General features: G+C 45.9%; 1 protein-coding gene across 4 annotated transcripts in view; it reads left to right on the forward strand.

Annotated features, from left to right (window-relative positions):
• Window positions 1-13,175: 13,175 nt before the first annotated feature.
• LOC121693123 (zinc-binding protein A33-like) overlaps window positions 13,176-27,428 on the forward strand; it is a 49,929-nt gene continuing 35,676 nt past the window's right edge. For 2 of the 4 annotated variants that reach the window (XR_006025420.1, XM_042072336.1), the window contains exon 1: window positions 13,177-13,865. Coding sequence is in view for 3 of the 4 variants with exons in the window: in XM_042072336.1 (XP_041928270.1) it covers window positions 13,479-13,865 (387 nt within the window). In the remaining variant the exon portion in view is untranslated. Of the gene's footprint in view, window positions 13,866-14,524; window positions 14,621-14,736; window positions 14,968-21,664; window positions 21,688-21,774; window positions 21,894-26,395; window positions 27,269-27,428 lie in introns of those variants that run through there. The other 2 variants (XM_042072347.1, XM_042072327.1) reach the window with 2 other exon arrangements.

Consider the following 27,428-nt stretch of genomic DNA (forward strand, 5'->3'; position numbering starts at 1 on the left):
TTTTAGGCTAGGTGAACTTGGCTATTAAACGGGAGACTTTCTGTGGCCCATCTGTAAACAATTCTGGGTCTTAAATTTAAGTTGTATGTTTGCCATATCCGTGCTATTGGTCTGTATGCGTTTCCATGTTTGCATTGCACTGCTATACCAAAAAATATTTTTTGACTGTGGCGCGCAATTTTATGCATGGGGCGCACCTTCAAACAGTGTTAACCCAAATTCAACCCTTGCCATAACGTGTAAGGTATATTGTGCTTGCTAGTATGACTAGTTTCTTTTAACTCTTTTGACCTATATTTTGAAGGAAAATTGACTGTGAACCACAAGTGTGAAATCATGTGTAAGCCTATATAAAATGGAGAGTGACGTCACCAGTCAAAAATAGCTGTACCCCCGAAGCTCACAGTATAATTCGAACACTGCAGAAAAGCGCTACGCACAAATTGAAAAGGAGGCGCTGGGAGTAACGTGGGCGTATGAAAGACTAACATCTTACCTGCAAGGGCTGCACTTCACTCTTCAGAATGACCATAAGCTCTTGGTCCCTCTGTTGCAGGGACGGATCATGGCTTGTGCCAAGTGTGCACGTGCACAGGGGCCCTTAGCCAATGGGGGGCCTCGGATTAAAAAAAAAAAAAAAAGATTATGCCCGGTGCTTCTGTCTGTTAATTTGCGGCACAACTGAATGGTGTTATGGAACCGCGGACCAAAATAAAAATAAACTAAATGTTTTCCTGATCAATAAATACTACTTAATTCATAAAATATAGAGGCAATATCCAACTTTGTTTTAGTGACTGCTGAAAATTAGAACACTTGCCTAAAAATCCATTTTTCTTTTGTTTTCTTGAAGTACAGAGCATGCATCCATTTTATGGTGGGTACTTGTAAATTACCATTGTCAACATAGTGCATAGAAATAAAAACAACAACATTTTACTTCATCTAGTGATTAGTTTGTGAAATATAGGAGGGGGGGCGTTTTACCCCAAGGGGCGTTTTCCCCCACTCTACCCTAACATTAGGTGGAAGTGGTAGGCTATGAGTGCTCATTCAATGTGTGTGCGTGTTTGCGAAAGTGAAACTGACAAACTGAACCACTCGTGGGTAGGTGAATGAAGTGGATTCCTGCAATGTTCATGAAAACAGCATAGCGATTGGATAGCCTAATAAATCGCAACTTGTTGTAGGCCTAACAGTAGCTTATATCGTAGCAAATAGCCTATGGCGATGCCGATGACAGATTTAAAATAGGCCTACGTTTATTTCACTCGTCTCGCTGGAGTGAGCGCATAATGTGGTCTGTTGCGCAAAGAAATTAATTAGGGAGATGATCTGCATCTCCATTTACCAAACACTATAGTTTTGCTAACATCTCCACTGTTAACGTGAAATATGTCTCCATGCAAGGTAGTGTCAAGCAGCAATGAAGTGAAAACCTTATCATTCAGGTACAGCCAATGTTCACGTCACCTGAGTCAGACAGAAAATGGGCCCTGCTTGCTCTGTTAAAGTTTGTATATCCCTTCCAAACTGCGTTAAAAGGGTGTATTTATTTAACAGCCAGAATTTCGACGTTTTCCCGGGAGAGACGACCCGAACACCCCGATCAGCAGCACCTTCAACGTCCCGGTCCGTCAGAAATATGTTGTCCGGTTCGTTTAATGAAAAAGGTTGGGAACCCCTGCTGTAGACTGTTTTCACAGCAAAGGGAGATTAAAACCTAATAATAAAAACAGCTGCTGGAATTCATTTCTGTGTGGACCTGAGTTATAATATATGACATAATGTACTACATTTTCATTGTGTGAAATTGTGCACCAGCCTGCACAGCGACAGCAAAGAGAGACGCACTGGCTGCACGCGCACGTCACGTGCACGCGCGCATCGCGGTCGGGGGGGGGTGGGGGGTTTTGATATTGTGCACAGGGGGCAATATCTGTTTAATCCGTCCCTGCTTTGTTGAGCACCAGAGGTTTAGATGACCTCCCTCCTAGAGTTTCAAGATTTCGACTGAGACTCCTCAGGTATGATTATGACATTGTTCACGTGCCAGGCAAGAACCTCATCACTGCCGATACATTGTCCAGAGTTTCACTAAGTGACACTCCATCTGCCGACGACCTACAGCTTGGATGCTGTTGAGTCTTCACTTCCTGCTACGGACACAAGGCTGGCAGAAATTAAGAAAGTACAACAAACTGATGAGACTTGCAAAACGGTGGCACACTACTGTCAAACAGCATGGCCACAGAGAGAGCTGTATCTCGCTGGAGACCCTCTGATGCAAGATGAGAGGATAGTCGTCCCTCAGACACTCAAAGGGGAAATAATGCACAAACTCCATGAAGGTCACCAGGGATCTCCAAATGCCGTGCCAGAGCTCAAACATCTGTACTGTATGGTGGCCAGGTATCTCTGCACAAATTCGAGAGACAGTAGACAGATGTGAAATGTGTCAGAGATACAGAACACAGTACAGAGAGCCACTCATACAGTCCCAAGTCCCAAGTTTGAGTGGGCAAGACCTACCTGCTCATCATAGATCACTTCTGGCAATATATAGAGGTCGCTGAGCTCAGAGTCACATCATCTGAGGCTACTGTTCGTGCTGTGAAGGAGGCTTTTGCACATCATGGATATCCAGAGACTGTTGTATCCGGCAACAGGCCACAGTTCTCTTCAGAGACATTCAGAACATTTGCCAAAGAGAGCTGCTTTGCACACGTCACCAGCAGCCCTCGCTACCCACAAGTGAATGGCGAGGCTGAACGAGCAGTGCAGACAGTCAAGCGTCTTTGGAGTAAGCACACTGACCACACTAGAGCACTTTTAGCATACAGAGCCACACCATTAGAACATGGATACTCACCTGCACAGTTACTAATGGGAAGAAACCTGCGCACATCCCTACCTCAGTCTTCAAGTCAGCTCACACCAAAATGGCCTGACCTAGTGGCTTTCGCAGGAAGGATGAGGAAGGAAGGCGTAAGAGAGCAACACACTACAATCTTCGCCACCGGTCCAGAGCACTTCAAGAGCTCACCTCAGGACAGAAGGTGTGGATCACCACAGAGAAAGCTCCTGGGACTGTTCTAGGAACTGCGAACATGCCAAGGTCATACTTGGTAGAAACACAGGGGGGTTGCTCAGGTTGCCCGGGCAACTGCCCATATGCCCTTCTAGACTCACGTTGCCCTTCCGAGGGGAAAAATAAATAAAAAAAATAAACCGTAGGCCTGCGACCGGCACCTGAGCTGAGCCTGCATTAGCGGCCCTAGAAGGAGACTGTCGCAAAACCACATTATCGGAAAAGGTGAGTTTGTGATGTATAACAAACGAATGATCATCATCATGAAGTTTTACGAAATGAATTAAAATCTTCATAAATCCAGGCTGAGTTTGCCACGTTTAACCTAAATAATCAGACAGATAGCTTGCAGACAAGCAGCCCGTTATCACATAGCCAGGCTGCTATTGTTTTGGCATTAGACAAACTAAGCATGTCTGCTGATAGTTAGTTTCTCACATTTTGTTTTAGCAAGTAGAATGAGTGATGGAAGTAATGCATCACATTAATTATTTTATTCAAAATGGTTAAATGCCTAAATCCTATCACTATTTTGGGCATTGTTTGAAGCCAAGATGCCCACTGAAAAGAGGCGGATTGCAGAGTGAGAGACAACTCAGGGAGGCAGCAAAGGACAGCACATCACTGCAGTGTTGGCTGTGAAAAAGCCAACCAGCAGGTGAGACAGAGACTTTACACTGTGATAAAGATGACATGACACTGTGTAAGCGAATTGTTTCATAATTACATTACATTTCAGATGAGGAGCAGTCACAAGCCTCCAGACTATGTGAGGAAAATGTGGACTAGGAAGAGGCACTTAGGGCAGGTAGGCCTAAGTGATGATCACCAAATATGAGATGAGAGGACCATGCTAGAAAGTACAGGGTTAAAGAGCTGCATGCCAAATAACTGTAATCTAAAAAAAAAACATAGGGTATTTTAGAGGTCATTTCAAAGATCTTGCCTGAGCAGAACATAAATACCACTAGTGGACATTAGGGTTGCAAAGGGGCGGAAAATTTCCGGTAAATTCCCGGAAACTTACCATGGGAAGTTAAGCTGGGGAATTTTGGAAATATTCCAAATTGGAAACTTTCATGGAATTAAAGGAAATTATGGGAATTAATGGGAATTTACGGGAATTAACTGGGAATTTTGGGTAATTCCCAGGTTGGGTTTCATATACAAACATTAACATTTTGTTTCGTAATAAGCAATATGATTTTTTATGTTCGTATGTTCGCTTAAGCTTAGCATACAAAGCTAGCTAGCATGCTAGCGGGAATCCCATTCTCTGCCTATGGTTTACTAGCGTGCTAAACTAGCAACACTGAACTGTCCAAGATACACCACACCACTCAACAACAAAATCTGATTGGTTGGAACATTTTTCCCCCATGCATATAAACGCACCATAGGATTCCTTTATGTCTAGCAGCCTATGCCGATTGCTGTGTGCATGTGATTGACATATGTGCAGGGTAGAAATTTGACTGAAAATGCATTAAATCAGGTTGTAACTAATATTAGACTGCAAGATGGTGTTTTGTCCACTACATTTAAGTTCCCTGTTATAGACTAAGTTGCCATATTAAAAATTCCCAGTTTATTCCCATTAATTCCCGTTTCTTCCTGTTAATTCCCATATATTCCCGTTAATTCCCATGGAAAGTTTCCAACTTTGAAAATTCCAGGAATTTTGCAACCCTAGTGGGCATTAAAATAATAATGATAATGGCAACAACAATGTAATTGGACAGATGATGACCCCAAAGGGGGGGGGGGGGGGGGGTTGCCCTTTTTTCAGGTCAGAGCAACTGCCCCTCAAAATTCCTGTGCAAGTCCCTGCTGAGAACACATGTAACAGAGTTATAAATGTAGTTTAGTGTTTGTATGTGATTTTCGCCGTAATTAAGCAGCTGTATTGAGATTGGTGTTTTGGAGCCCCCTTTGGAGAAACGGTGTACTGCAGCTCTGCTACTTTTTGTCCATGTGTTGTTGCCGTACCCGATCAGAAGCGTTATGCTTTGCATTGGGAATAAATGTCATAAAAGCCCGTTTTGGTCTCAGTCCCTTCACCGCCTGACCACCGTTACACTGGTGCCGTGACCTGTCGATCTCCCAGATCTGCCCGACGCCGATCGCCGTGGATGCTGCGTTGAAGTCCAGCTCAAGTGTGCGAGATCAAGTGTGGTTAGAGTTGTCCTTGTATATGGTTAGGCAGTATAGGGCTGTGTTTATGTTATTCCAGTGTGGGGAATTGTTTATTATCCTTGATATACAGTAAGTTACAGTGTACTTTCTCTAATATTGTTATCTTATATCAATTTTTTTTTGCATTTGATAATACACAACGCAGATACTTGCCATTATGGCTGAGAAATATAGTTACAGTAATGTGGGAGATAATTTTGCTAGTCCAGTTCTTCCTAAAGGGAGGGGTATTTGGGGTGCATGGCGGGGTTCTGATAGCGGTACTGTTGGACATGGGTTGGATAGTGGGGAGGTAGGCTATTCCCAGTCATTAGCTGACAGCGGTAGGGGTACAGGGTCAGGTCAGAATCCAGGTTGTACTCCTGTTGGCCAGTCTATGGGGGAGGGTCCTCTCACATCCACACCCAGCAGTATTGATTCTGCCGCCATTAACCACCTCACAAGCTTGGTGGGACAGTTAGGTGCCCAAATTGGTGAGTCTATTGTAGCCAAGTTAATGTCTGCTGGCGTAGTGAATACTAGCAGTGAACACCAGGGCGGCTCATCCCCTGCACATCACATCGCACACATGCAGAACACATCACCTACACATACAGGCACTGACACTAGTACTGTAAGACAGACAGACTCACACGTTACTGTACATGTAAAATCAGACAAAGAGCCTAAGTTGTTCAGAGGTGACGGTTCTGACAAATATCCAGTCCAGGACTGGATCGACATGACTAAAGCTTATCTGAGAAAGCAGCGGTGCCCTGTGGATGAGCAGGCAGAAGAGATCATGGGGAAGTTGATGGGCAAAGCGAGAGATGTTGTGAAGGTTGCCCTGCGTAGTGATCAGACTCTCGATGTGAAACAGAACCCTGGCCTCATTTATGATATTCTCCTCCAGTATTTCAGTGATGTGTCCTCATGTCTCCCACTAGCAGATTTTTACTCCACCCTGCCCAGACCTGGTGAGAGCCCAGTTGATTACTGGTTGAGAGTGAACAGAGCAGCTGATCTGGCTGATGAAGGCCTCAGCAGACAAGGTAGGCGGATGGAGAATTCCGGTGAAGAGGTGGCGCGTATGTTTGTCAAGCATTGTCCCGACCCAGAACTCTCCTCTATCTTTAGGTGTAAGCCCATTCACGAGTGGAGTGCTCGTGACATACAGTTGAGAATTGATGATTATCAGAGGGAGCTAAGGGCCTCTGGAAGAGCCTGTGCAGATGTGCGGGTAAAGAGCCACACCACCACCCTTGCTAACATGCAGTCTAACCCAGCGGCATACAGTCAGCCTGTGCCTGAGCAGTGTCACACTCAATGCCCCACCCTCATTACTGCTCCAGTCCCTATTCACCCGCAGCGTCCCCCCTCTGTCACAGTTTCAAGTCAGAGCCACGCCTCACATCAGACTCCATGTCCCCCCTTGTGTGCCTCTACACCAGCTGTATCACAGAATACTCAAGAGGCTGAGGATAGGATTCTGTCTCGTATGATGGCCATGTTAGAGCAGATGATGGGTAAAGTGCAGCAGCGCAGCAGTGCTCGTGGTGGAAGATTCCAGGGTGGTAATCGTGAGAAAGCTTGTCGTGTCTGTGGTGACAGCAAACACACCACCATCACCCATTGCATGTCAGAGAAGTTGTGTTTCACCTGCCTTGCCCCGGGCCACACACGTGTGGGATGTCCCACCAGGTCTTCCCCTGAGCCTCAGTCTAAGGGAAACTAGTTGACTCATATTCAGAGGGAGACAGTATGGGTCATGATTTAAACTCCCGCAGTGAAGATCTTTCTAATGCAGAAACTGTTTACGCAATGAGCAAGATTGCTTGTAATGACGCTCAAACTGTTGTCTTTCAGAATATACACAAAGTTGTCGGCAGTGACAGTCTTTTCTATACTCCTGTGATGATTGGTAATACAGTGACCCTGAACGCTATGCTAGACAGTGGCTCTATGGCTTGTACTATCAGTGAAACTGCGGAATTGAAGCTTAGAGAAGCTGGAGCTTTCACAGAACATGATCAGTTCAGTACAGATGTTGTCCTCATTGGCTGTGGTGGCCGTCACGTCATGCCTAAGTCAGCTGTCTATCTGCAGATGGAGGTGTATGGCTGCAAGATCATAGTTCCTACTCTTGTTGTCCAGGGCCAGCATGATGAAATGATATTAGGCACTAATGTTATCAAGCATGTTCTTCGTCAATATAAGCAGTGTGATGCCTATTGGAAAGCTGTGTCTGCCCCTTGTCCTGCTGGTGATTCAGAATCTGAACAGTTCCTCTCCATGCTTGCTGGTGTGGACCGTTGGAGAGGTGAGGAAGTTCCCTGCAAGATAGGCACTGTGAGAAGCAACTCAGCTGTGTGCCTTGAACCTGGTCGTGAGTACTTGATGTGGGGAAAGCTACCCAAGTCTGCTGCTGTATCTCCTGGTAGCACTGTGATGGCCGAACTCACATCATGTCGCTCAGCTCCAAGGGGAATCCTGGTAGCGAGAATGGTGACGTCTTTGTGGGGAGACAGATGGCTTCCGTTAAAGCTGATCAACACTTCTGATAAACCCGTCTTGGTGAGACGTAACGCTAAGTTAGCTGATGTTTTTCCCTGCATTGCGCTCGAAGATATGGATGACACACACACTGGGGTCTCAATGGCCAGTTGTTCTCTAGTAGCTAGTGGTTCTGAGATTGATGCATGTTCTGTTGATGACAAACTCAAGGCAGTTGGATTAAGTGAGATTGACATAAACTCCTGTGATGTGACCGAGCAGTGTAAAGGCAAGCTGACTGAACTGGTTGTGCACTACAATGATATCTTCTCACGTCATCATCTGGATTGTGGAGAGGCAAAGGATTTTGTCCATCGTATTCACCTGTCAGATCGCAGGCCATTCCGACTCCCTTTCAGGCGAGTGCCCCCAAGTCAATATCAGAAGCTGCGCCAAGTGTTGAATGAGATGGAAGAGAGAGAAATCATTAGGAAGTCCACCAGTGAATATGCGTCTCCATTAGTCCTCGTATGGAAAAAGAATGGGGATCTTCGTATCTGTACAGACTTTCGCTGGTTGAACAAGCGAACTTTTAAAGATGCTCACCCTCTCCCTCATCAGGCTGACTGCCTAGCAGCACTTGGGGGAAACGCTCTTTTCAGTACTATGGATTTGACTTCTGGGTTCTATAACATGCCATTGCATGAAGATGACAAAAAGTACTCTGCCTTCACCACTCCAATGGGTTTGTATGAGTACAATCGTTTACCACAAGGTCTCTGCAATAGCCCTGGCAGTTTTATGCGCATGATGACTAGCATTTTTGGAGATCAGAACTATTTGAGCTTGCTTTGCTACTTAGATGACTTGCTTGTCTTTGCTCCTGATGAAGAGACTGCTCTGCAACGTTTGGGGGTGGTGTTTAGCAGATTGCGTAGCCACAACCTGAAGTTAGCCCCCAAGAAGTGCTTTTTCCTCCGAAAGTCTGTGAAGTTCCTTGGGCACATAGTCGATGAAACTGGTGTGTCAACTGATCCCAGTAAGGTTGAGGGCATCATGAATGTGACAAGTGCTGACCTAATGGAAGCAGACGGTGTGACTCCCTCAGCGAAACGGGTCAGGTCTTTTTTGGGAATGATCAATTACTACCAACACTTTGTACCCAATTACTCAGCCATCGCTAAGCCCCTCTTCTCTCTGTTGTCAGGCCAGAAACGAAAAAGTAAGCAGAAGCTGATGAGTAAACACAGGTCTCAGAGCAGGAAGTTGAGTGCTGTTGACTGGACCCCTGACATGGAGCAAGCTTTCCAGAAACTAAAATCGTCACTGGCCGAAACAGCTGTCCTTGCTCACCCTGATTTCACCCGCCCGTTCATGTTGTCTGTAGATGCTTCTCTTGATGGTATTGGCGCCGTTTTATCACAGGTCAAGGAGGGAGAAACCAGGGCAAGGCCCATCGCATTTGCGAGCAAGTCACTTTCTCAGTCTCAGAAGAATTACCCTGCACACCGTTTAGAATTCTTGGCGTTGAAGTGGGCCATCTGTGACAAGTTCAGCCACTGGTTGAAGGGTCATGTGTTCACGGTATGGACAGACAACAATCCGTTGACTCACATCATGACAAAGCCTAAGTTGGATTGCTGTGAGCAACGTTGGGTGGCCAAGCTAGCCGGCTACAACTTTGATATCAAGTATGTTCCAGGTCCACAGAATGTTGTTGCCGATGCCCTGAGCCGTGTGCCTTTTGTGAAAGAGAGAGTCAGTCTCAGATTACTTCAGGAGCCTTATACCACACTTCTCTCTGAGGTCCAAGGTTTGACAAGTGACTCTGTTCAAGACACCTTTCGCTGCTCCAGTGCCCGTAATGGGAATCCACGGCAAGGTGATGATTGTGTTGGGAGTATGTCTGCTACCTTGTGTGTTCACGCTCAGTCCATTGCTATGGACGATATATCTGCTGTCCTGCAGTCGCACAGTGAGTGGGAGACTGGAGCAAGAACCCGTGCTGTTGCCGCTTTGCACCATGTCCCACAGTTGGTCCCAGGTGGTCAGGATTCCCTGCCTGCTTACACAGAAAAGGAACTTCGTGATGAACAGCTCAATGACAGAGCCCTCTTTCGAGTCTTGTATTATGTGGAAAGACGTCGCAGACCCTCCAGGAGAGAGCGAGTAAAAGAATCAGTCACAGTCTTGAGATACTTGAAGCACTGGGAGAAGCTTGTTGTGAGCAATGGGATACTCTACAGAGTTTCAAGAGACCAGACCACAAAGTCAAAGCGTCACCAGTACGTAGTCCCTGAGTCACTTAAAGCTGTTGTCCTGAGAGGTGTTCACAACGATGCCGGTCACCAGGGTCAGTTCAGAAGTCTTGGGCTGGCCAGGCAGAGGTTCTTTTGGCTTAGTCTTGACAGGGATGTGAGAGACTATGTCCGCAACTGCAGGCGTTGCATCGTCAGCAAGACAGCCGAACCTGCTGGCAGGGCACCCTTGGAAAGCATCACATCCACCAGGCCACTACAGCTTGTTTGTATTGACTTTTGGTCAGCGGAGGATGCAAGGAACAAATCGGTCGACGTGCTAGTGGTGACCGACCACTTTACAAGAATGGCCCAGGCATTCCCCTGCAAAGATCAGTCAGCAAAGCAGGTAGCGAGAGTCCTCTGGGACAAGTTTTTCTGTGTATTTGGGTTTCCAGAACGTATCCACAGTGACCAAGGAGCCAGCTTCGAGAGTCAACTGATCAGCGAGCTACTTAGAGTCTCTGGTATTAGGAAATCACACACCACCCCTTATCACCCTATGGGTAATGGGAGTGTGGAACGTTTTAATAGGACCCTTGGCAATATGATCCGTGCACTTGCTCCAGACACAAAAGCCAACTGGCCGAGACGTCTTCAGACCCTCACATTCATGTACAACAGCTCAGTTCATGAGACAACTGGATACCCACCTTTTTATTTGATGTTTGGACGTACTCCTCGTCTGCCAGTTGATGTCCTCTTCCGTACTGTTCTGAATGATCCGGCTGTGGTCAGTTATGACAAGTATGTGGCATCTCTGACGAAAGATCTAAAAGATGCTATGTTAATAGCTCAGGAACATGTCAGGAAAGAACAGCACCGTCACACTGAGATCTACAACAAGAGAGTTAAGGGCCCTACCATTGACGTTGGTGACCGTGTATTGGTGGCTAACAAGAAGGAAAGAGGAAAGAGAAAGATTGCAGATCGCTGGGAATCCACTGTGTACACTGTAGTTGACAGGAACACTGAAACACACACTTACAGGATACGTGACACAGTCACTGGACAGGAGAAAGTCGTCCACCGTAATCTGTTAATGTTGGTGAATTTCCTGCCTGTCGAAAACACAAGTGTGATCTCTGACTCAGTCTCGTCTTCTTTTCAGCGGTCAAACCCAAGTGATGACTCTACGTCAGTAGTGAGACAAGGTTCTTTGCGTGATGACATGAGTGAGGATTGTGATGATCTGATTTCTAGCCCGGGATCTCAGGGAGCGCAGATGGGACGAATACAGACAGAGAGAGTTGGATCTGATTCCATAACTGTTCCAGAGCAAGTGGATTCTGAGGGACAAACTGTAGAGTGGATTGCGCGATCACCATTCCCGGAACACTCACAAGCTGAGTCAGCTGACAGTGGAGGGACAGGATCAGCTCCTCTTGTCTCTCGGAGTGACCCAGAGGAGATGTCTGAAAACCAGACAGGAGACCAGTCTGTCACCTCTGACTCTAGACCTGTGACTAGCACTGATGTTAGTACAGATGTTGCCAGTAACATGGATGGACAGACTATCAGTTGTGACATAGACGGACTCACACACACAGAGACTGATGGACAGACTGTTGTGACACAGACAGACAAAGCTAATGACATGAACAATGTTGACACAGTAGCTTATGTCTCACAGTCTGACAATCCTAGTACATCCACACAGGTGAGGTCTAGATTTGGTCGTATTCTCAAGCCAGTTGACAGACTAATTCAAACTATGTCGAGGCAAGATATTGTTCACACACATCCGTCTATGCAGGCTATCTGCAGGTCAGTGTTTCAGATTTTTCATGATTAGACACAGTTAGAGTTGAGGTCATACACACGTTTGGTGACATGTTATGTGGTCCAAGCTTTCTGATTAGCTTTATGGAGAATTTTGTCTGTTTTTGTTTAGTTTTCTTCTCTTTTCCTAGTGGCTTTAGTACACAGTGTATATGGGTCTTGTGGGGTGTATAAGGCACCCTACTGCCAGTGGTTGGTTGGAGAGTTTGCGCACCTCTTCTTCCACTTCATCCTTTTTGGATACCTTTGTGGTTGGCTGTCCTGTAATTGGTGGCCCTCTGTCTAGTTTTAGAAAGTAGTGTACTTTTTGCCTTCAGAAATACTGTATGGTTGCTGCTCGAATTTGGCGAAATTCAGGGGAGGTGGGTGTAACAGAGTTATAAATGTAGTTTAGTGTTTGTATGTGATTTTCGCCGTAATTAAGCAGCTGTATTGAGATTGGTGTTTTGGAGCCCCCTTTGGAGAAACGGTGTACTGCAGCTCTGCTACTTTTTGTCCATGTGTTGTTGCCGTACCCGATCAGAAGCGTTATGCTTTGCATTGGGAATAAATGTCATAAAAGCCCGTTTTGGTCTCAGTCCCTTCACCGCCTGACCACCGTTACACACACACTACACACAACACACACTCTACACGCCACATTCATATGACTGTGCTGCTGTTAACATCACACTACACACACTCTACACGCCACATTCATATGACTGAGCTGCTGTTAACATCACATCACACACACTCTACACACACACCACACACACTCTACACACACACACACACACACACCACATACACTACACACACACCACACACACTCTACACACACACACTCTACACACACTCTACACACACTCTACACACACTACACACACTCTACACACCACATTCATATGACTGAGCTGCTGTTTGTACTTAGTGTAACTGTATGTGTCTTTATAACTATAGCTGTATAATAATTAACCTTGTGCTAAAACTCTGTGCAATCAAAACAGTGTGATTAAATGGAATTCATGGACACCTTTATTTTGGACTGTTTTCTTTGTCCACTCTGATGCAAAAATTGCAATATAATATACTGAAACAGTTTATTTTCCTTTAGTAGTTAGGTATTTATGTGTCCAACTCTTGCCTGCCCACTTTAATCTGAATGTCAGGATCAAAGTCTGTGTGGGGAGAGTCTGTGTGTAATCCACTGTTCTGGAGTGAGTGTCTCTGTCAGGTTCAGTCAACGCCCACAACTGGAACTTTGAACTGAACTCCAGTGGAGTGGCAGCAGTGAACAAGGAACTGGTCTGGGAACTAAGATTGACCAATCAGAAATTGAGAATCTTTCTTTGCCTTGGTCCCTCCCTTTCACTGGCTGCCACCAGAGCAGGAAGTGAAGTTGTGTGGCAGGTTGATTCTCTGTCCTAGACACTCTCATGCGGGTAACAGGAAACTTTGAACCCTCTTCAACAATATTTGAACCACTGAGGAAAACTTTTAGAAGCTGGTGAGGTTGAAAGTCTTTTGGATTAAAGTGTAAAACAGAGACGGGTTTGAGTTTATAATTGACACGTCTGCTCTGACTGGTGAAAGTGAAAGTGAAGCTGGTGAACCAGACTGAGGACAACAAACAGGAGAGACTTTACTGCAGAGACAAAATGGCTTCTAAACTGGAGGAGGATCTCACCTGTCCTGTGTGCTGTGACATCTACAAGGATCCTGTCTTGGTGACCTGTTCTCACAGTGTGTGTAAAGCCTGTCTGCAGCAGTTCTGGGAGAGCAAAGGATCCAGAGAATGTCCCTACTGCAGGAGAAAGTGCTCAAAGGATTTATATCCTTCTAACATGGCGTTAAGGAACCTGTGTGAGACCTTCTTACAGGAGAGAAGTCAGAGAGCTTCTGTGGTGCACTGCAGTCTGCACAGTGAGAAACTCAAGCTCTTCTGTCTGGAGGATAAACAGCCTGTGTGTGTGGTGTGTCAGACGTCTAAGAAACATAAGAATCACACATTTAGTCCCATAGATGAAGCAGCACAGGACCGTAAGGTAAGAATCTACTCTGGTAATACTGGTAGTGCTCTAAAAACACACATCTTGATCTGTTCACCCATGAAAGTCATAAGTAAGAAAGAGTAAGAAAGAGTAAGAAATTCATGGCAGAAGGTATTGTAATGCATTTAATGCACCAGTAGATGGCACTCTACACCCTGCTGTTACAACTGATGAGTGTTGCGCAACATCCAGACCTCTGAGCTGAGAGACTCTGATTCTCTTCCTCACTCCCACTCTGTGTGTACAGCAGCAAACTCTACTTAAACTTGCTCTAACAGAAAGTACAAGTTGATATCACCACTGTTTGCAAGTCCCTTGCAGTTATTATAGAGTATGAGATGTGGTGTAATTAGCCTATGCACTACAACTTTACACAATTTTCTTTAAATCATTGAAATATACATTTTCCCACATTAATTGTGCCTATATACTGTATCTTAACATCTCTAATATCCCTTAATGTGCAACACCCATATACCTTTTCTACATGTTGTGTTGCCCCCATGCCATCACCATATCAGTCCTGAATCTATGCACATATATATCTACATATTCCCTCACACACTCCCTACACATGCAGCATCTTGGTTTTATAGCGCCAGTGTTGTAAGTGTACTGAAGTGTAGACTGAACATTGTGCTCATTCATTCCAGGAGGAGCTCAAGATTCAACTGCAGTCCTTAATGAAGAAACTGGAGACCTTTGAAGAAGTTAAACTCATCTGTGACCAAACAGCAGCACATATTAAGGTGAGATCTGGATTATTTAATAAAGCAATTATATTTCTAATGTCATCATGTAAAAGCAAATCATTTCAAGAGTGATGACTGGATCACTAATTTTAGATTTTTTGATGTTTATTTAGACTCAGGCTCAACACACAGAGCGGCAGATCAAGGAGGACTTTGAGAAGCTTCACCAGTTTCTACGAGATGAAGAGGCAGTCAGGATAGCTGCACTGAGGGAGGAAGAGGAGCAGAATAGTCAGATGATGAAGGAGAAGATTGAGAAGATGAGCAGAGAGATCACATCTCTTTCAGACACAATCAGAGCCATAGAGGAGAAGATGGGATCTGATGACATCACATTCCTGCAGGTAGGAACCATCCGCCGTCTGTATAATGAAGTGTGTTAGATCTGGTTCCTGAATGATTGTGATGGATGAAAAGATCAGATTCAGCCTGTCAGATATGAAGTTTCTTTCAGGAGCATCAGTGTCCAACACAGAAGCTCAACAGTTCAACATCAGACATTCACATTCATACCACATCATGGGTTGTGGAATCAGTTGGTGTTATTTTGGAGAAAGAAACACTAAAATGAGAGAGGCTGAATGAATATGGATCTGATCGCATGATCATTGATGACTTCAGAACGTCATTACAGTTTTTCACAATGGCTTAAACACTAAACTCCATTCTCTGAGCCAAATTCTCAGCTGCCTGAACACAGTTCTTGAAATGAAAATTTGGTTTCAGAGGTAATCAGAAATAGTATAGAGCACAGATGTCATATGTTAAACACACCTACTCAAAAATGATCACACATTTCAAATGATGTGACACAACCAATATAAGCTAGTTCAGAATGTAAACAGGTTGCTTATCAGTGCAGGTTCATATCAACAATGGACAGAAACTATCAGTAAGGCCTTCACAGTACATTGTAGGCTTTAGACTGCAATGCACTTCTCATTTACAGTATAGTGCCTGTCTTTTCCGGTATACAGTTTTTCCACAATTGCTAAAACACATTTTTGGAAACCTTCCACCCTTTTCTTAAAACTGTCAAGACAAACCCCCATTTTCAATACTTCATGTTTATTGGATTAACAGTAAATCTTCAGTCCACTGAATTCTGAAATCTTTTTGCTTTGTTTTGTTTTGTTTCATAGATGCAAAATGTATTCACTGTATTGTAAACAACGACAATGTCTCCTGGAGCTATATGAGCACTGAACACTGTGTTTTCCATTTTTTGATGCAGTGTCTAATGACTGCTCAATAGTGTTTCATTTAGACTGCTTTGTGAGATGATACAAAGACAGTGTTTAGTTTTGAGCACAGGTACAACTGTTTTAAAGGGATTGTTCAGTTTTTGCAGAGGTTAGCAAATGTTTTGGGAATATATAGTTTCTCTGTCTGTTCTAAGGAAGAGGAGAAGGAGGATATTGTTATGTTTGGCATTGCTATGACAACGCTGCGTGTTGATTGGGTTTTATGTTGGCACGTGAGTAGGAAGTTAGAATCGTGTGCTGTTCGAATAAATGGAGTAGCCTAAGCTCCGACTACAGCTCTGTGTGTCGTGTCGGTTTATTCACATTACATTGGCGACGAGGATGGCTGACTGTTCTTTACCTCCACCCTCTCCTTTCCTGGCTCTACCCGGAGAACCTGCCGTGCCATGGATCCGTTGGATCGCTTCGTTTGAAACTTATCTCCTTGCAGCCGGCTTGGAAGGCGTGCCCGACGGGAGGAAGCGTGCACTGTTGCTGCACTGTCTTGGAGCAGAGGGACAACGAGTGTTCGGAACTTTTGCTAAAACCACAAAATATGATGACGCTGTAAAACTACTCAAGGAGCATTTTGCAGCTCCACAGAGCGCTCTTCTCCGTCGTGTTATGTTCTGGCGGCGACATCAAAGAGCGGGTGAGTCTGTGTCCCAATACGTGGCTGACCTACGAGGTTTAGCTAGCTTATGCAAATTTAAGACATTGCAAGAGGAATTAATACGCGACCAACTCATCCTGCACACGAATTGTGACAAAATTAGGGACAAACTGTTGTTGGAAAATGACGACCTGACATTAACCCAGGCCCTTAAGATAGCATTACAAGTGGAGTCTGCATTAGAATGCGCTGCCAGTCTGTCTTCTCCTGCCTCTCTGCTTCTGCATGATCAAACAGTGGATACAGCACAGTCACAGCCACAAACGGCCTCCATCGGCACTAGCAGCCCACACATGGTACAAATAGCCTCACAACCCCGTGAGAGATCACAACAGCCATGTGGTAACTGTGGCTCACACACACACAATTCCAGAGCACAAGCTTGCCCTGCACGAGGAAAAGCCTGCTCCAACTGTGGGAAGCTCAATCATTTTCACAAAGTGTGTAGGTCTGCCCCAGCCAGAGGCCACCGACAAAACCCAGTAGCTCCTCCAACTGTGATCCATAATGTCCGCTCAGGACGAGTTTCATTCAAAACCTGCTCTCTAATGCTAGATGATGTCACTCTGCCTCTCCTCCTTGACACAGGGGCCACTGTGTCACTGTTGAACTTGATAACCTGGAAACGTTTCTTCTCCCATAAGCCACTGGGACCAGCCTCCACAACTTTGCGAGGTTATGGAAACGCTGAGATAGATATAGTGGGCTCTCTCCAGTTGCCTGTACATTCACATTCCATGTGTCACGCCATGGGACTAATCTACTTGGCCTTGACCTCTTCCACGGCCTGGGATTCACCCTACTGGATACCACAGGCTCGGAAATCCACACTGTCGCCACTCCGTGGCACCAACGGTGGCCAGCATTGTTTGATGGGGTGGGTCGTCTCACTGCTTTTGTCCACCAGCCCCTGGTAGATCGTAATGCAACACCAGTGGTGCAGCCACTACGCCGCTCTCCTCTAGCCCTGCGGGATGACGTCTCCTCTGAGCTACGGCGCATGCTAGATGAGGACATAATCGAGCAGGTGAATGCTTCACCGTGGATATCCAACCTGGTGGTGGCAAAGAAAAAGACGGGAGGCCTGCGCATCTGCGTGGACCTCAGAGCAGTAAACAAAGCCATAATACCTGACCGCTACCCTTTGCCGACAACAGAGGAGCTCAGTTTTATGGATCAACGATTTTTTCAAAACTTGACCTCCGCCAGGGCTACCTCCAAGTGCCTTTACACCCTGATAGCCGCAACCTAACCGCCTTCATTACCCATGAAGGTGTCTTTCGCTACAAACGCATGGCTTTTGGACTGAGTTCAGCTCCAAGCTGTTTTCAGAAAATAATGGCTTCCATCCTGGCAGGGATTCCGGGTGTGGCTGCTTATCTTGACGACATTGTTGTTCACGGAACCACCACTGCAGTGCACGACGAACGCCTCCACAGAGTGTTTAGCGCATTAGCTGAGCACCACCTCACACTTAATGGAGACAAGTGTGTCTTTGGGGCCTCGGTCATTGAATATGTGGGGTTCCGTCTCTCAGCCGAAGGCATAAGCCCGCTCCACTCAAACACAGAGGCCATCCAGCGTGTCCCTGAGCCCACATCACCTGCCCAGGTTGCCTCCTTCCTGGGGATGACCACGTATTACCTTCGGTTTCTGCCTCAGTACTCAGACACAACTGCTCCACTGCGCAAGCTGATGAAAACCGATGAGCCTTGGGTCTGGACACCCGCTTGTGCCGAAGCAGTGCATCGTCTGAAGTCACAGCTCACTTCACCACCAGTCCTAGCGCACTTTGACCCGGCCAGCTCCACGCTCGTCACATGTGACGCCTCAGCCATCGCCATTGGTGCCGTGATGTCCCAACTCCAGGGGGGCGTGGAAAGGCCAATCGCTTTTGCCTCTCGAGCACTCAGCCCTACAGAACAGAGGTACTCGGTAGGGGAGCGAGAGGCGCTAGCGTGCCTCTGGGCTTGTGAGCGGTGGCACATGTATCTGTATGGACGCACATTCACCTTAAGAACAGACCACCAAGCACTCACTGCTCTCCTGGCCACGTCAGGCACTGGCCACAAACCACTTCGACTTCACCGCTGGGCTGACCGCCTACAGCAGTACAACTATTGTCTGCAGTTCACACCAGGGCGTGACAATGTGGTGGCAGACTTGCTATCACGGTCAATCCCTGCTCAACCCACGCCTCAGTTTCTGGCCTCCGAGCAGGACCGAACAGAGCATGACCTCATACAGCTTCTCCACACACCACTTCAGGAAACTGTGTCACTGCGTGAGCTGTTGGACGCCTCAGCAGCCGACCCTGTCCTCTCCTTAGTGTCCTCATACATTAGGCATGGCTGGCCTACAAAGGTACCAGATGAGCTGTCACCCTATTTCAGAATCCGTGAGCAGCTTGCAGGCTGGAACGACACTTGTGTTGCTAGAGGGCTCTGCACTGTGGTCCCAAGTGCCCTTCGTGCGCGTGTTCTTGCTATGGCACACGAGGGTCACTTGGGCATAGTCAGGCTCAAACAACGGTGTCGGGACCTTGTTTGGTGGCCGGGGATCGACAGAGACATCGAGACCCTGGTCAAGGACTGCACCGCCTGTCTCCTCAGTGGCAAGACCAGGGCCCCAGCCCCGCCCCCACCCATGCAGCCCTTGGACTGGCCATCCCAACCGTGGGAGCACCTACAACTAGACATCTGTGGAGAGTTACATGGCGTGCCGCACCACCAACGATTTCTGGTCGTTATTTATGACCTCCATTCCAAGTGGCCTGAGGTTATACCCGTGGGCTCTGTAACTGCCAAGATGCTAACTGACATCTTAGACTTGCTGTTTGCCCGATGGGGTTTGCCCAAGAAAATCACCACCGACAATGGGCCTCAGATGGTCTCACATGAACTGGGCACCTACCTGAAAGAGAAAGGGATTCGCCATATTCGCACGGCTTACTATAACCCATCGGCCAACGGGGGGGTCGAAAGGCTGAACCAGTCCCTAAAGAATGGAATAAGGGCGCACCTCGCTCAAGGGCTCACGTTCCATGCAAGCCTCCTCCAGACACTCTTACACTACCGCGCCACACCACATGCCACCACGGGGGCCTCCCCAGCCTCCCTCATGCTGGGACGGGAACTCCAGCTGCCTTTGGATAGACTTCGCCCTGTTCTGGCTCAGGCTCCAGTTCACCCAATCCTAGCGAGGGTTCATGCTCGTCAGAGCCAGATGAAGAACTGGTTTGACCGGAGACGGCGAGCCAGGCCACCCGCCATTGCCGCTCAAGACTGGGTCAGGATCCGCCGACCCCACCGCGACAACAAATTGCAGTCGTTCTGGTCAGACCCTGTCCAGGTCAGCCAACAGCTTGGGGCCGCCACATTCAGGCTCACAGATGGCACTCGCTGGCATGCCAGCCGTCTGCGCAAAGTACAGGCTCCTTCTGGACTAGGTCTAAGCGCTGCCCCGCAACCTGACCGCTCAGCAGCCACAGCGCCTCCTGCCCAGCAAGGAGCCATGGAGGCAACCCCGGAGAGCGGTGACAACCACCAGGAGGCAACCCCGGAGACCGGTGACGACCACCAGCCTCGCCCAGCCCGTGCACATACCCGGCCTGAACGTTTGAATGATTTTGTAACTGAGTATCACACTTAGATTCTTGTGAAGGGGGGGAAAATGTTATGTTTGGCATTGCTATGACAACGCTGCGTGTTGATTGGGTTTTATGTTGGCACGTGAGTAGGAAGTTAGAATCGTGTGCTGTTCGAATAAATGGAGTAGCCTAAGCTCCGACTACAGCTCTGTGTGTCGTGTCGGTTTATTCACATTACAGATATCTTTGCAGTCCTGTCAGCTGTCCAATGTTTAGTCAGTAACAAAACAATGGGGTGGTGATGGTCCTGGGAACTTGGCCAATCAGAAGGTCATGGTTGTACCGAGTTGTCCCTCTGCAGTGGGGTATACTATGAAGCTCGATTAGTGGGTTAGCGAGGTATGTTGCGCTCAAAGCCAGGGTATATGCTGTGACACAAAAGTGGCTCTGTTTTAGCATCGCTGTATCACCATGGTGTCTTATACTGCCAACCAAACCTGGTCGGAACAGGTTATGTGCTAAGTTATAGCTCAAATCGTGTAAAACTACTGCCTACTGACCAATCAGTTATCTTGAAACTAAGTTATCTCCCGTGTAGGAGTGGGCGCTCCGCCTCTCCAAACATTTTGGATCTCACAGGCGCTTTAACAGTGTTGTGCGTGCAAATACATCACTATGGACGTGCATACCATACAACATCTGATGACAATCGATGTATTTGATGTTGTAGGCTAGACAGTAAAAATGACTGCAGTGTACCTAGATTACGCTATCGCTCATAAATGCGGAAGTAATCATTCTTGAATATAGGGGGTCTGTGCGTCTCCACGTTTCACGATTGGTCAACATCATCCCAACACCAAGAATGCGCACAGATCTAAGCTGAAAGCTAGTTTGACAAATATATCACATAACTGCTATCGTGTTAACACTTTATAATAACTACACACAGTTCATAATTTATTAAGCCTTTGTTACTTATCAGTTAATGGTTTGTTCATCATTAGTAAGTTCTTGTTCATGCATAATTTAGCATCAGTAATGCATTTGTTCACACAGTTATAAATGGTTTGTTCATAGTAAATAAGCATATCCAAAAAATATGTTTAAGTACATGATTTATACTTAATATATAATGAAACAACCACTTATAAATGAAATCAGTTTCCCATTATAAACCAATTGCAAACTATTACAAAATGCTTTGATCATCATTTGTAAAGCATTGCACCTATGTTTATTCTCATAAACAAAGTATTTGTACACACATGTGACGAGGCAAAGAATACTTGCTTTCTTGGCTGTTTATTACCAGCATTTACAGAGATCAATACACACAATTTAGAATGGGTCAGCTTATACCCAGTGGCTATACTACACAACCTGGGTGGCATCCCGTAACATAAACCCTTTCATCCCGACAACACAACAGCCGGCTAGTTTACACACATACGGGGGGGGGGGATTGTACAGTTTCCAAAATACCTAATTATAACAATAATGGCTGACATATTCTTTCTATTCTTATTTTCCAGAGCTACAAGAGCACAGTGGAAAGGTGAGTGATCTGCCTCCTGTCTCTCTCTCTTCTCTGTGGTTCTGAACCCAAACCCACAGCAGCACTGACTCCTGAATGTTATTCCAGAGCCCAGTGCACACTGCAGGATCCAGAGAGGGTTTCAGGAGCTCTGATCAATGTGGCAAAGCACCTGGGCAACCTGAAGTTCAGAGTCTGGGAGAAGATGCAGGAGATTGTTCAGTACAGTGAGTAGCCTGCTGTTTCCACATAACCAAACACACATAAGCAATGTTAGGAATGAGGAGAGGATAGACTGCTACTGGAGTAGATGGTACAGTTACATTTGTCCAGGGCTTATTCTTCACACCTTCCTAAAAATGGTATTTTCGTATCAAACAGTTAACACAAGCCATCACATTGATAAGCACACAGTGTGTCAACTACACACTGATGGTATAAATAAAAAAAACACATCTGGCTTTTGCTTTGTCTTTGCACAAGGTAGGCTATGTCAGATTGAGGTCATACTTTTGTCATAGTTCTGTAAACATACAGGGATTCCAAACATCAAGTATTGGTGTTTATTTACACATGCAGCCGTGGCCTACTGGTTAGCACTTCGGACCTGTAACCGGAGGGTTGCCGGTTCGAACCCCGACCAGTAGGCACGGCTGAAGTGCCCATGGGCAAGGCACCTAACCCCTGCTCCCCGAGCGCCACTGTTGATGCAGGCAGCTCACTGCGCTGGGATTAGTGTGTGCTTCACCTCACTGTGTGTGCACTGTGTGCTGTGTGTGTTTCACTAATTCACGGATTGGGATAAATGCAGAGACCAAATTTCCCTCACAGGATCAAAAGAGTATATATACTTATACTATACTTATACATCAAGTCGAAACACAAAATAATTTCACTGAGACAAAAAAAAATCAGTCTACATTGTGTCGTCTCCCTGGGTCCAGCCACAACATTTTGCATCACATGCAATGTCCTGTAGTCCAAGGCTCCGGGAAAAATATCTTCTGGAATGCCGTATCCAGGCCTGACATGATGCCTGGTCAATATCCCCACATGCCTCCTCCATTGCCTGTAAAAGGGCTATGCGTTGAGGGGGATGATGGTCATAGACCTTCCAGCGCCAGGCAGAGAAGAACTCTTCAATTGGATTCAAGAATGGAGAGTTTGGGGGGAAGTTGAGTACAGTGAGGAGGGGGAGTATAGGGGGAAGTTGAGTGCAGTGAAGAGCGGGTGTTCTGTAAACCAGTTGCGGACCAAAGCTGCCCTATGGAAACTAACATTGTCCCATATGATAACGTATCTGGTCTGCTCTGGTCTCTTAGCATTAGTGAGCATGTCATGTAAGGTGTCCAGGAATGTAATGTGTGCAGTGTTATATGGGCCTAGGGTTGCATGATGGTGAACAACACCATTTTGACTTATAGCTGCACACATATGAAAAATCTGTTTTTATCCTCACATTTCAAACGGAAAAACAGAATATCTAAAATGCGAGAGTCATGTTTGGAGTCAGGGTTAGGTCTGAGGAGTGGGTGGGTGTTTGCAGGGGCCCAGGGCAGCTCTGTAGGGCAGCACTAGTTTTTGTTGATTTCTCTTCGGCTTTTAATTGTATACAACCTCATATTTTAGCAGATAGGCTTGCAAAGATTCACAACATTAATTTAGGGCTAATAGCATGGCTGGTTGACTTTTTAACTTTCAGATCTCAAAGGGTGAAGTTAATAACGTTTTCTCTGATGCCCTATTATCTTCCACTGGATCACCCCAGGGTTGTGTCTCTCTCCACTTCTGTTTGTTTTATATACTAATGAAAGTCAATCTCACCATGAGGGCAGACATGTGCTGAAATTTGCGGACGACTCTGTCACTGTCTCTTTACTTAAGGACAATGACATTGACCATGGGCCAGTGGTGAGTGATGTCAGCACATGGTGCAATGACTCCTTTTTAAACATACATGTGACAAAGACAAAGGAAATGATCATTGATTTTAGGAAACATCACCCCCCTCTTCCCCCTGCAGTCATAACTGGGCATCCTCCAACCCCCCCCTCTTCCCCCTGCAGTCATAAATGGGCAGTCTGTTGACAGGGTTGAGGAGTACAAATACTTAGGGATAAAAATGGTCAGTGAATTAAATGTTGAGTCGCAATGTGACATGGTATGTTCCAAAGCCCACCAGCGTATGCACTTTTTTAGGAAACTGAGGAACTTTAACATTGATCCTACTTTTATGAGGATGTTCTACACCTGTTTTATTGAGTCTGTTTTAACCTTTTCTTTTATTAGCTGGCCATTGTCTATAAAAAACAGACTGGAGAGCATTGTTAAAGTATGTAGTAAGATAGCTGGCACTAATTTTACTGACCTCCACCATATCTTTAACACCAGAACGAGCAGGAAAGCTTATTCGGTTGTTGCGGACCCCAGACACCCCCTGTTTGGGGAGTTTAGACTCCTCCCCTCAGGGTGGAGCTATACAATGCCAAGATGTAGGACAAGGTTTAAGAATTCATTTGTCCCCACTGCCATTTCCCTGATTAACAAATAGTTTTTAAACTACTATTTATACTTATATTTAAGATAGCCTTGTTTATTTATTTGTCTCTGTATGTGTCTTACATGTTTTGATGTGTATGTCTTGTAGGATGTCATATGGCATATTTGTACTGGCTGTTAAAACCAATTGCCCCTCGGGGAAATTAAAGTTTCCTTACCTTACTTACTAGGGTTAGGCGGGGAGCTGGGCTAATGCTGGAGTCAATGTGAGGGTTAGGGTGGGGACAGTGGAGAGGGTGGGTGTCTGCATGCTGCCCAGGGCCTGGTAGAGCTCTACAGGCCAGTCCTGGGGTCAGTGTTAGGCTGGGCCTATGCTGGAGAGTGTTAGGCTGGGCCTATGCTGGAGTCAGTGTTAGGCTGGGCCTATGCTGGAGTCAGTGTTAGGCTGGGGGTGAAGAGAGTGGTAAGGGTGGGTGTGTGCATGCTGCCCAGGGCCTAGCAGAGCTCTGTGTTGTTGTGATCATATTGGAGAATCTTGCCGTACCATTGCTTAAATACCATTCGCTTTTATATGCCGTGTGTGTGTGTGTGTGTGTGTGTGTGTGTGTGTCTGTGTAAGCGTGTGTGACCAGTGCTAGTATATCTGATGAGAGATAGGTAGTGTGTGTGTGCGTGCGTGTGTGTGTGTGTGTTTGTGTGTGTGCGCGCGTGTGTGACCAGTGCTAGTATATCTGATAAAGGAGAGGTAGTGTGTGTGTGTGTGTGTGTGTGTGTGTTTCTGTTTCTGTGTGTGTGTGTGTGTGTGACCAGTGCTAATATATCTGATAAGAGAGAGGTAGTGTGTGTGAGTGTGTGTGTGTATGTTTGTGCTGTGTGTGTGAGAGAGAGAGAGAGAGACCAGTGTTAGTATATCTGATCAGAGATATGTAGTGTATGTGTGTGTGTGTGTTTGTGTGTGTGTGTGTGATCAGTACTAATATATATGATCAGAGAGTGGTAGTGTGTGTGTGTGTGTGTGTATGTGTGTGTGTGAGAGAGAGAGACCAGTGTTAGTATATCTGATCAGAGAGAGGTAGTGTGTCTGTGTGTGTGTGTGTGTATGTGTGTGTGTGTGTTTGTGTGTGTGTGTGTGTGTGTAGATAGATAGATAGATAGATAGATAGATAGATAGATAGATAGATAGATAGATAGATAGATACTTTATTGATCCCCAGGGGAAATTCAAGGTCTCAGCAGCATACATACAACACAAACACATTCTTTAACAGCAGAAAGAGTAATTAAAGTATATAATATAAAACACAACTAAGCAGTAAGGACAGTAGAAGATAAAGAATATGCTAAATATACTAAAATACAAATTATACTCACACTTAATACAATGTGTGTTTGTGTTTGTTTTTGTGTTTGTGTGTGTGTGTGTGTGTGTGTCTGTGTCTGTGTGTGTTTGTGTGTGTGTGTGTGAGAGAGAGAGAGAGAGAGACCAGTGTTAGTATATCTGATCAGAGAGAGGTAGTGTGTGTGTGTGTGTGTGTGTGAGTGTGAGCGTGTGTGTGTGTGTGTGTGTGTGTGTGTGTGTGTGTGTGACCAGTGCAAGTATATCATCAGAGAGAGGTAGTGTGTGTGTGTGTGTATGTTTGTGCTGTGTGTTTGTGTGTTTGTGTGTGTGTGTTTGTGTATGTTTGTGCTGTGTGTTTGTGTGTGTGTATGTTTGTGCTGTGTGTTTGTGTGTGTGTGTGTGTATGTTTGTGCTGTGTGTTTGTGTGTGTGTATGTTTGTGCTGTGTGTTTGTGTGTGTGTGTGTGTGTGTGTGTGTGTGTGTGTGTTTGTGCTGTGTGTTTGTGTGAGAAAGAGAGAGAGGGAGAGACCAGTGTTAGTACTGTATATCTGATCAGAGAGAGGTAGTGTGTGTGGGCGTGTGTGTGTGTGTATGTGTATGTGTATGTGTATGTGTGTGTGTGTTCAGTGCTAGTATATGTGATCACATTGTGGTAGTGTGTGTGGGTGTGTGTTTGTGCTTGGGTGTGTGTGTGTGTGTGTGTGTGTATGAGATGTCACTCCTCATCATTCCACTAACATCCCTTCTCTCTGTGATCAGAGTGTGTGTGTGATGTGATCAGAGTGCTAGTGTGTGTGTGTAATTGAAGATTGTGGTAGTGTGTGTGTCATTCGCATCCTCATCACACATCACTCAGTGTTCAGCTCATGTGTGTGTTCTTTCTCTCTGCAGCTCCTGTGACTCTGGATCCCAACACTGCACACCCAATACTCATCCTGTCTGAGGATCTGACCAGTGTGAGATGTGGTGATGAGAAGCAGCGGCTTCCTGATAACCCAGAGAGATTTGATAAGTATCTCGGTGTCCTGGGCTCTGAGGGCTTTAACTCAGGGACTCACTGCTGGGATGTGGAGGTTGGAGAGAACACAGTGTGGCATGTGGGTGTGAAGGCAGAGTCGGCCCCGAGGAAGGGAGAGTATGGCTATGTGAGTGGAGAGTGGTGTGTGTATTATTATGATGGTGCATATAGAGCAGGTGCTCCCCCACAGCCCCCCACTCTCCTCACAGTGCAGCAGCAGAAACTCCAGAGGATCAGAGTGCAGCTGGACTGGGACAGAGGAAAGGTCTCATTCTCTGACCCTGATAATAACACACACCTACACACTTTCACACACACGTTCACTGGGAGAGTGTTTCCATATTTCTTTACTATCAGAGATGTTCCTCTGGTTATCTTACCAGTGAAGGCCTCAGTAAGACTAGAGCAGCACAGTTTATAGAAAGCAAAAAAGAAAGTATGTAAACGAAACAATACTGATGTGAACATCAAAATGTAACGTTGTGCTAATGCTCACCTCCAACCTCACCTCATGTAACCTGTCTGCTTCATCATAGTACAATTTGGTAGTGTGTGGTAGTGCATGTGGTTGGAGAGTTGTGTTGTGTGGTAATATGTGTGATCAGAGAGTGGTTGTGTGTGCACCTGTGTGTGCGTGCGCGTGCGCGTGTGTGTGTGCATGTGTGGTGTGCAATCCGATAATTGTGGTATTGGACCAAAGTTAGTTTTAAATGTGTGACAACCTAATAAATCATTAACCATCCCAATTATGTGACTGTAATATCATTTCTAAATTAGTTCACTATTTTCAATCATATGACCCCTCTGTCTTACATCATGTCATAGAATGTACATTTGTAAACCTGTTTGACATTTTAGAATACTACACTACTATTACACTATTTAGCACTATTGGCACACAGACTC

This window comes from Alosa sapidissima, chromosome 2 (genome assembly GCF_018492685.1).
Source record: "Alosa sapidissima isolate fAloSap1 chromosome 2, fAloSap1.pri, whole genome shotgun sequence".
Taxonomy (NCBI): Eukaryota; Metazoa; Chordata; class Actinopteri; order Clupeiformes; family Clupeidae; genus Alosa; species Alosa sapidissima.